Source organism: Gekko japonicus, unplaced genomic scaffold (genome assembly GCF_001447785.1).
Source record: "Gekko japonicus isolate JY-2015 unplaced genomic scaffold, Gekko_japonicus_V1.1 scaffold1020, whole genome shotgun sequence".
In the NCBI taxonomy this organism is placed as follows: domain Eukaryota; kingdom Metazoa; phylum Chordata; class Lepidosauria; order Squamata; family Gekkonidae; genus Gekko; species Gekko japonicus.
The window spans coordinates 33,983-44,677 of NW_015177039.1; the positions used below are offsets into that span (position 1 = coordinate 33,983).

General features: G+C 47.3%; 1 protein-coding gene across 1 annotated transcript in view; it reads right to left on the reverse strand.

The window, feature by feature from the left end:
- Positions 1-7,034, reverse strand: part of T (T brachyury transcription factor) — a 20,946-nt gene extending 13,912 nt beyond the window's left edge. Inside the window, exons 1-2 of the mRNA XM_015428010.1 lie at positions 6,829-7,034; positions 4,080-4,344 (exon numbers count right to left, since the gene is read on the reverse strand). Of these exons, the coding sequence (XP_015283496.1) occupies positions 4,080-4,344; positions 6,829-7,034 (471 nt within the window). The remainder of the gene's footprint in view (positions 1-4,079; positions 4,345-6,828) is intronic.
- Between the last annotated feature and the right edge of the window lie 3,661 nt (positions 7,035-10,695).

Consider the following 10,695-nt stretch of genomic DNA (forward strand, 5'->3'; position numbering starts at 1 on the left):
CAAACAATTTAAATCTGAAAGTGGGGATTATGACCCAAAGAACCCAACAATCAAATTCAAAGTTTTCCTATATAAAGTTTAGCAAGAGCATCCGATTTAGTTTAGTTGACCCTCACCACAGTGTGACAAGAGAAACAACTGCTCAGTCTGAATTTTGACAAGCTGTCACCAGAACAGCTGTCACCAAGATGCACTATCCTTGGTCACAAACTTTAAAAAATACATTAAAAATTCCATTGAGATCAATGGTTTTAGGAATGTCTACATAGGATCCTTCAGATACAATCAACCTGGGTTTTTTCCTTCATAAAACTGAAGTTAGCATGCAGTCACCAGATGATTGTAAAGAGTCAATACTGTCTGGAAAACAATAGTTGTCTCTGCCTCCGTTAAGGCTTTCCTGCGGTCAAGTAAATGCATTCATATTTTCCATCTGTACCAAGTAAGAGGCACAGGTCTGTTTTTCCCACTGTAGGAACAAATGAGCAAGTGAAACACGTTCCCAATACTGAACCACCCATCCACATGATTCAGTAATAGATTTCTTGTTTTGGTACCAGTTTTAATAACTTTGCTAATACATATTAGGTGCTTTGAAGTGTTTGGAAACTAGATCCTCATGACATTTAAGCCCTGTACTACTGCCCAATCTGCACGGCTAACAAAGGCCAGCATGAGAACTGTGCCATCTGAGCAATACAATTTGCTGAGCTGCTCCTTATCAGGAGTGACATGAGAAAATACACCTGCCTTTTTGCAAGACAGATTCCATATTTCTTAGTGCAGCCTACATTGGCCAAATACCTGCATCCTGTGTGGTATGCACTGGTACAGTACTATATAGGGTTGCCATCCTCCAGGTGGGGCCTGGAGAGTCCTTGGAATAAAAGCTGATCTCCAACTGCAGAGATCAGTTCCCCTGGTGATTGCTCCTTATCAGGAGTGACATGAGAAAATACACCTGCCTTTTTGCAGGACAGATTCCATATTTCTTAGTGCCGCCTACATTGGCCAAATAGGAGGAAGGTAGCAGCCGTACAGACATTCACTTAGGCTGGCTTCACGAGTCTTTTACTTCATAGCTGCATCCTGTGTGGTATGCACTGGTACAGTACTATATAGGGTTGCCATCCTCCAGGTGGGGCCTGGAGAGTCCTTGGAATAAAAGCTGATCTCCAACTGCAGAGATCAGTTCCCCTGGTGAAAATGGGTACTTTGGAGAGTGCAACCCTATGGCATTATAACATGCTGAGGTTCCTCCCCTCCCCAAACCCCATCCTTCCCAGGCTTCACTCCTAAATCTTCAGGAATTCCCTTATCCAGAGTTGGCAACCCTAGAAATAGTTTAATTGTAAGTCATATACGAAAATGTCTTTGGGTTAAATATGTGTTTTCCAGATACTCAAAATCTATTCCACCATTTTCCAAAGTCTGATAGACTCTAAGAAAAAGCAACTAATTCGGAATAAAAGCTGATCTCCAACTGCAGAGATCAGTTCCCCTGGTGAAAATGGGTACTTTGGAGAGTGCAACCCTATGGCATTATAACATGCTGAGGTTCCTCCCCTCCCCAAACCCCATCCTTCCCAGGCTTCACTCCTAAATCTTCAGGAATTCCCTTATCCAGAGTTGGCAACCCTAGAAATAGTTTAATTGTAAGTCATATACGAAAATGTCTTTGGGTTAAATATGTGTTAAATATGATAGACTCTAAGAAAAAGCAACTAATTCTCTTTGAGAGTAGCTTCGGATGTAATCTACCTGACACCTGCAAGCCACATAAAGACTGACCAGAGCCATCCAAAATTGCAGACTGGACACTAGTAAAATTAGCCCCAGTTACATATTCAGAAAGAGTAACTGTTGCATAAAATCTCTGCATTCACTGAGACCCCTTTCCCCCTTTGGTAGTTCCCCCTCTGTCCAGTTTAATGCTACCAACTAGGGTTGGGGGCAATGTTCCCTCTAAGCTGTGGAGTCTTGTGAGCAAAAATTCGACTATGTGAGCTACTGGCCTTAAAGTTGTGAGCGAGTGATTTGGCTATTGCATAAATTAGTTTGCTCTGGAGCCCTCCTTCCTGAGCTAAGACAAAAACGTGTGAGCTGGAGGGTAAAAAACTGTGAGCTAGCTCACACTAACTCAGCTTAGAGGGAACACTGGTTGGGGGAGTACCTGCCACTTATGCAATACTTTAATCTACATACAGATAGTAAAATTTTCTCACAACTGATTTAACCAGGAAGAGGTACAAACTTAACAACGGAATTTTGTGCGTCCAGTTTAATGCTACCAACTAGGGTTGGGGGAGTACTTGCTACTTATGCAATACTTTAATCCACATACAGATTGTAAAATTTTCTCATAACTTATTTAACCAGGAAAAGGTACAAACTTAACAACGGAATTTTGTGCCCCATGCCACATTTTATCTACAGCAATCCTGCCACAACTCGGTGTTTCATTTCAACTAACAGCAATGAGTATGCAGCGTCCAACATGCTGGGCAGATTCAAGGCATTTTGGTGCCTCAAAAGGAAAATCCAAATGACACTTCCACCTCCTTTAAAAAATACCCATATTTTTTTCACCTGCACCAGGCCCACCAGCTGTTTTCTTATTTGTCTGGGTGAGACCTTGCCACACTGATCCATGCAATGGTCACCTCCAGATTAGACTACTGCAATTTGCTCTATGTAGGGCTAACCTTGAAAAGGCTTCAGAAACTGCAGGTGGTTCAGAATGCAACTGCCAGGTTACTGACTGGAACATCTTGGCCAGCTCATATTACTCCAATTCTGCAGCAGCTGCACTGGCTACCAATTAGTCTCTGCATCCAATTCAAGGTGTTGGTATTAACCTTCAAAGCCCTCAACAATCTTGAGCCCTCATACCTACATGACTGCCTCTCCCCCATGCTTCCTTCGGTTATTGTCTAGGGGCTTCTTGCAAAGCTGACATTTTGGTTGGCTTCTGGAGGGTAACCATGTGTTTGGCCTGTTTTAATAGTGGTATGGTGATCGGTACTCATTTTAATATTTTAATGTTAATATTTTATAGTTATTATTTGTTTTTAATCTTATTGGTTTTAATGTTGTAAGTCACCACAAGACCTTTCAGGTGAGTGACTAAAAAAATGTAATTAATAAATGAAATAATTGGGTGACTCCTCCTAAAATCTGTTGCCTGTTTCATTCCACCTTTATACCTCACAATTACCAAGCAGACAGGGTAAGCAGATGTTCCAGTTGTCCTTATTTACCAGAGACAGTTTCAGTTTTCTGGTACATGCTGCATTAGATTACTGTTCCTATTTTCTTTTGGGAAGATGCTAAAGATGCCTTTTTTAAAAAGGTGTCAGCACGCCTGTATGTGTGCTACACATCTACTTTCATCTGTTGAGGATAAACCTGAATGTGGAATGAAAGCATCTTACTCTAAGCAGTTACATGTAGCCACACACGGCCAGGCCAGTGCGTTGCTCCAGCCTGAATGTTGTTGAGTTACAGCTATTCCATGTGTACTGCGAGATCCAAACTATAGATTAAAATTCTAGTAAGACAAAACAATACTCAAATGTTCAAGAATGAAATGATTATGGTTAAATCCAAGTACAAACACACATTGCCTTGGGTGGATAGGATAAATGGAATTGCATCTAGGTTTTGTTCTGCATTTTGATTCCATTCAATGTAGTTACCTGCCACCTCTGGCTGCCAGTTTCCCAACACATCTGGCTTTGCAAATCCATTTATGAACCCAGATGGTACAGTCAAGGAAAGTAACCTCAACAAGATGCATTCAGGAGAAAGTGTGTACACAGTGGTATGAATAAAGAGGCCAGAGCCTGTGTCTGGAAGTCCCAGTGACAGAGAAGCTACTCTTAGAGGACTGGGCCACTAGTCCCTGCGGTCTGCAAGTCGCGAACACTTTCCACCGCCCTAGTCTGCGAATTGTCGCTCAAATACAACACACACCCTTTCCGTCTACGCAGCTCGCATATGTCGAAGGGGCTGCTCTCTCTCCCCACACCCACACCCACATCCCCGGCCCTCCGGCCGCCCCTCCGCGCCTTCCTCACCTGTCCCCCGCCGTTGAGTTTATTGGTGAGTTTGACCTTGCTGAAGGAAACGGGCGCCTTCATCCAATGCGCGCCAAAGTTGGGCGAGTCCGGGTGGATGTAGACGCAGCTCGGGGCCTGCGGCTCCGGCTTGCCGCCCGGCACCCACTCCCCGTTCACGTACTTCCAGCGGTGGTTGTCGGCGGCCACGAAGTCCAGCAGGAAGGAGTACATGGCGTTGGGGTCGAGGCCGGACACGCTGGCCTTCAGCACCGGGAACATCCGCCTGCAAGGTGGAGACGCAACGCAAGGAGCGAGGAGGGGCGGGCGGCGCCTTCGGCCGGGCCTGACGCCGGGCCTGGTCTCCGCGGAATCCCTCGCCCGCCTCAGGAGACCGGCGACCCAAGCCCCGCCATTCCGCAGGGAAGAGACCCGGCGCCGCCATTCCCCCCCAGGGGCCTTAGAGCTCCGCCATAAACGGAAACCCCCTGGACGCTGCAGGCGGCGGCGCACTGAAATCCGGCGGCTGTCCCTGTCCACTCGCCTAGCGCTTGAACGGCACGACTCTGACCCCTACGCGGTTACGTGGTGCCAGTAGGCCTCGTCGAACTCAGTGGGCCTTCCTTCCCAGTAAACCACCCCAAGGTCAGGTCGCCCAGCCCCCCTGCGGCTTTTGCGAGGCTGCCGTCGTAGGCTTCCAAGGACGAAGACCACACGCTTGCATAGGAAGCACAAATACCTTAGCCGGAGATAAACCTAGGAGGTTAGGGTTTTCTCTGTCAGGTTCAGCTCTGATTCTTGCAAGTGCCTTCCTGTGTAGAGTTACTTCAGTCTAAGGCCGGTGTGTGTGTGTGTGTGTGTGTGGGTGTGTGTGTGTTTAGTCTGGAGTAATTCTAAGCAAGATCGCAGTATAAATCTGTTTACTTGAAAGCACATTTCACCGAAATCAATCTGACTTTCTTACAAATAAACAGTATTGGGAGTGAGGTGCAAATGTCTTTAGGGAATTACCACTGAGCTGTAAGTCCACTGATACAATCCACTGATCACTAACGGTGGAAGGTAATTCCACTGGAGAGATGTCAATTTGCATTCCGACCTTTATGTCCTATATCTTTTTACAGGGAAGGCTCAGATTTAAATGACATTTAATTTCAAGAACTGTGCATGGGATCTTAGCCTTGAGACTCAGAAGAAGAAGAAAGCCTTGTGTCTTGTGGTGAGACACTGTTGCTCAGTGGCAGAGTATCTCTTTGGCATGGAGAAGATATCAGGCTCAGTCCCTGGCATCTCCAAGTAAAACAGAACAGATAATCCGTGATGTGAAAGACCTCTACTTGAGACCTTGGAAAACTGCTGCTGGTCTGAGTCAACAGTATTGACCTTAAGGGACCAAGGGCCTGAATGGGATAAGGGCGCTTCATGTGTTCCCTAATTTAGCTTTTAACCAAAAACACAGGCTTGGTTATCTCAGGTTCTCTCAGTCTGAAACACCCCCATACACAGCAAATCACTCTAATATCTGAAAAGAACCTTTAAAATGGAATAAATCACTTTGATAATTGGAAGGAAGCAGAATGCAAACTCCCAGGATTTAAGGGCTTTTAAAGGCTATAATCATTAGGACATTGACTAGGAAGCAAGTCCTCTTGAAACTTCTAAGACTACTGACAAATAGTAATGTAATGTACATTTGCCCTAAAGTATGTGTTTGGGATCTTTGAAATAATCAAGTGTGTGTTTTTAAAAAATTTAGAGCCAATTACGTAGCCCCCTGAAGCCCTGAAAGTTTCTACCCCACCTTTGCAAATTCAAGTCAGGTAGCCAGTGCAGGAAAAACAAAAAGAAAGTCTTGTGGCACTTTGAAGACTACCAGATTCATGGAAACATACACATATCGTCGTCCTTGAGGTGCCTAAGATTCCTTTTTGTTTGGAATCAAATTGTATCATCTTATTTTTGGAGAACCCTGTAAAATCCCATTGACTTTAAGTTGGAATAGGACGCATGCAAAGCCTGATGTGCAAAGGCTTCCTGCTTTTGCACCTCTATCTGAGGACCCATTTTCCCCCTCCTAGTATAAATTGCCTCTGATTCAAAAGGATAGGAGTAATATTTAATTATGCACAAATAGGGGAAAGGGTGTCCTCCCAAAATGTGCCTGCAGAATTCTGTTTGGAAATATGTCACTGCAAACAGTGAAATAAGTGGGATGCACTGAAAGAAAAAGAATGTCTTGCACTTTAAAGATAACAGGCTTGTTCTGGCATTGGAGGAAGCTATCGAATAGATTTTGGAAATTAATCCGAGCTCTCTGGAAGATGACTAGAGTTACACTTACAGGGTTACTTATTGAAAGATTTATATTCCGTCCTTGCATCCAGCTAATGGGTCCCCAGGGCAGGCTATAACTAAACAGCCCGAAGTCTGTGAGGATACAACTGGGCAGGCTGGGAACATCTGCGGATTAACGCAGCCACAAGGGGAAACATTGGAGAGGCCTGAGCAGGCAAGAAAAGGAAAAGGGAAGACTCAAGTTGCCCAAGGCCGGCAGGTGGTCAGGAGAGAGAGATGGTGGCACTAAGGAGTGTCCCCAGGAAACAGCAGGAGGCGACAGCAGTACTGTAGGTAGGAGGCAGTGATCTGAGGCACTATAGGAAGGATGTGGGGTGTGTGAAAGCTCCTTGAAAGAGATCGCAGGCGTTGGCGGCGGCCTTAGGTATCCCCGAGGCCCTCAGCGCCTCAACCTCCCTTCTTTCCTCCCTCCTACCTGCCATTCTTGGTCACGATCATCTCGTTGGTGAGTTCCTTGAAACGCAGCCATAGTTCGCTGTCCTCCAAAGTGACTCGCAGCTCTCTCTCGGTGGGGTCTCCCTTCTCGCTGCCCGCCTGCAGTTCGTTTTCTACGGCGCTCAGCAGATGATCCACCCGGTACTGCAGGCTCTTGCCTGAACTGTCTGTGCCTGGAGAAGTCATCCTTTTGGCTCCTCACCCCCCCCGCGCCCAACCCCCTCACTGACCAAGATTCGCCTCCAGTTTAACGCACCCCACGGCTCCTCTCTTGGAGAACTTTTCCTGGGTAACACCGCTCCGAGCGGCGACGGGGACCAGGGGCGCGGTGGGCGGACTCTAGGATTGGGTGCTGATGGGTTAATTCCACTTGACCTCCCCGGACAGCGCCACTTGAAACTGGTCAAGCGGGGAGCAATTATGTCCCCCCCTATAAATATCCTCCCGGTGACATCACAATACCGGTAGGGGGCTCCCCTGATTGGAGACGAGTCTCTTTGATGTGTTCGGCCCGCCCACCTGATTGGCTCCCTGCGGCCATATCAGAACGGTGCCCGGGGGGAAGCCTGTGATGTTAATTGCAGCCAGTGGGATTAAACACGGCTATTTTATGTAAATCTGCCCCCAAATGTTTGCACCTCTATCAAAGCCGCCGGGGCTGCGGCTTCTGCAGCCCAAGAGGAAATGGTCCGTATCAACCACAGCGCCGTAACCTGTGGGCAACTTTCTCTGTGTTTGTCTCAGCAGCGCTCATCATCAGAAGCGCCTCGCCACTCCAGCAAACTCAAAACTGATTTGGAACAAATAACTACGGCCAGACCGACCAGGTAGAACCTTAAAATAGATGCCAGTGCTTTCATGTCTTTAGAAACACTTTCAAATCGGTGACAGCCAGCCCCGTCTTTAAACTGCATCTATATGCACATGAATGCCACTCAGACCCATGGGCCTTCTGAGGAAATGGTTTTGATCGAAATGCAAATAACAGAGGCGATAACTTTCTGTTGAGGAAGCCGTTTTAAATGCGTCGCCTGGATCAAGAGTAGAGAGGGACCAGAAGATTGTTTATACCTGCCGACCACCTTTCCCCGGCACAACTTTGCCACTAGCCCAACTAAAATACACTCTTCGGTATCCCGTGAATGGAAAAAAAGGTCAAGAAACTTGTCCTTACTTTTTGTTTCCAACACAGTTTCTTGGGGGGTTATTTTTAGATAATGTTAGGATCGTTATTACAGCACATCCCATAATCCGATTAAATTGGAACCCCAGTTGTTGCGAGAGGAACTAGTTCTTTGAACTGCAGGGCCAATCCCAGCCGAACCCGAGTATATTGTGAAAAAGTGGACACGTAGGTCAATCCCATTGAATTCAACGGGATTTATTCCCCAGTAAATATGGTTAAGGATTATAGTGGTCTGGGTTTAGGCTAACCGCTGGACTAGCGGTTGCTGGGAAGGCCCACTGCCTGCAACTGAAGGATTTCCACAGGTATCCTTTACATCATAGCCTTGGACAGTTTTAACCCAGGAATCTGAGGTTAATGTGAGGGGGCTACAGGAACACTTTAAATCTCGGTCCCATTAAGACAAAGCGTTTAAATGGGGAACGTCAGCCATGCCGTGCGGAATTTCCCCTCGGCTTCGGTAGAATCAGGGGCTTCTCACCCGCCCTCAAGTGAAATCACCGAAGCCAGTTTGGGCTGGAAAAGCCAGGGAGAAATAAGCGGATAAACCTTCGGGTCTAAGCGGGGAACAGCCTACATCTTGGGTACTTTTCATGAATAATACCTGGATCATCAGTTAGGAGCACCATTAATAATACCTGGATCACTAGTTACGGGTTTATCTCCCAGAAAATCTTAAACTCCCAATAATTTCCCCAGCATTCAACCTTTCCCTCCTTCATAGTTGCTCGAATTCCTTTCCTTTTCCCACAGGCAGTGCCATCCGAAGCACTGTCCATCCCTCTGAGTCCACTGACTTCAACGGACTTCGAAGGGTACAACTATGTTTAAAATGGTCCTGCCAGCCTAGTCCACAGGTAATCCTGGACAGGGCCTTGTCCAATTGCAACGAGGGGCTCCTGTGCCCCGATCAGGTGGGTACTATCACCAGTGTGTTACACCCACCTGGACTCAGATTTCCGGGGGAATTGGTGTACTAGGCCGATCTGCCTGCCATGTAAAAGATAAAAGAAAGGATTAAAAAAAAAAAAAACCACATCTTGTCACCTAAATAAAATACTGGATACTTTTTAACTCCCTTGTGTATTCCACAGAACCTGGCAGGACTTTCAGATTATAATTATGCTGCATATGGGATGGCGCTGAACCCGACTTTCTTCTGGTTACTCTTGCAATGGTTTCGGCTGAAGTTCTGTGCATACTTACCAAGCAGGGACTCCTATTGCATGGGGGGGGGGGTTGGGGGTGTGTGTGTTTCTGACTTCAGATCGTGCTCCACGGAACATTCGATATTTTGAAACCGCGACGTCCTGCTTTTACAAGGCCCTTTCCCCCTTCTTGTGTCGCTCCTGTTTAACGAGCTCGTTATTGTCCCAAGAAGCCCTACCGAACAATTTCCTGTCCATTGTCACCTCTGGCTCCCCCTGGCCCTTCCTCTCTCCAGAGAGTCCCATAGAAAGGTAATAAAGTCTCCCCTCCTGGGAATTTTAAACCCGCAAAGGAGCCCTAAGGTGAGCGATCAGCCTGCTCCCCAGTTCCCCTTTGTAAGTGTAGACTGGCTGAAACCGGAGAGCAAATATCAGAAACATGTCGAAAAATAATTTACAGTTTTGAACTACCCGTAGAATGCAAAGAGTAGCACAAGTTGCAGCTCCAGGCCAGGGCTGCATACCTATTTCAACTCCACTTCGTGTTCCTTATGCTGTCTTTTGCCTTAGATAGGCCCTAAGCAAAAAGAAAAGGCCCGGCGGTCCCGCAGGGGCAGATGGGTCCCTTCCAGTGCCCATTTGAGTCAACCCTACTGAGTAGAATGGGAATGACTTCCACACTAACAACGACATAAGCTGTAAGAAAGGCAAGCTGCGACGAGGGTTGCCAACAGGCCTGGAGGAACATGTCCTGCCCCTTTCATAAAAAGTTTAACGGGAGCCTGTTTAGCAGGAGATGGTCCTTGCCTGGGGGCCGTGAAAGGCCCATCAACCCTCTCTGTGCCTTTCAGGGTCCCGCCAGAAGAGTGAAGCAGGCCGAGGCAGAGGTGGGACATGTGATCAACCAATCGAAAGAAAGAAAGAGAGAAGAAAGAAAGAAAGAAAGAAAGAAAGAAAGAAAGAAAGAAAGAAAGAAAGAAAGAAAGAAAGAAAGAAAGAAAGGGCAGCCGTGGGTATGTCGGAAGTGCTTAACCCTTTCTCAGCGGGCCTCTATTCCCATCGCTCTCCTCCCCAAGGTTGTTTTTTCCCCTCCAAAGGGGAAAATATCGGGAACCCGGGTCATTTCGATGAGCCAGTGAAGCAGCTGCTTGAAGGTCTCCCCTTGACACCGACAGGGCAGCAACTGCAGACTCTTCTTGCGGATACTCGTCTGGAAGAGGAGGCTGCTGCTGTACATTTGTCCCTCGGGAGTAAACCGCTTGGACCTTCTGCTGTGCATTGCCGCTGCGTGGCAGGCCTTGTGCCTGGACTGGCGCAGTCTTTACGGAACGGGCAGACAGCAGATATCCCTACTAGTCAATCTGATCTCCTTCCTACGCGGGCACAGCGAGAGAGGGGACGCAGCGACCAAGAGCAAATGGGCGGGGCAACAGGCCAGGAGGAGCCCCCCCCCCGGCATCGCCCCCGCCGAGAAAAGCAGCCGAGGGGGGGGCGATTTTCAGCCGAAAGAAGC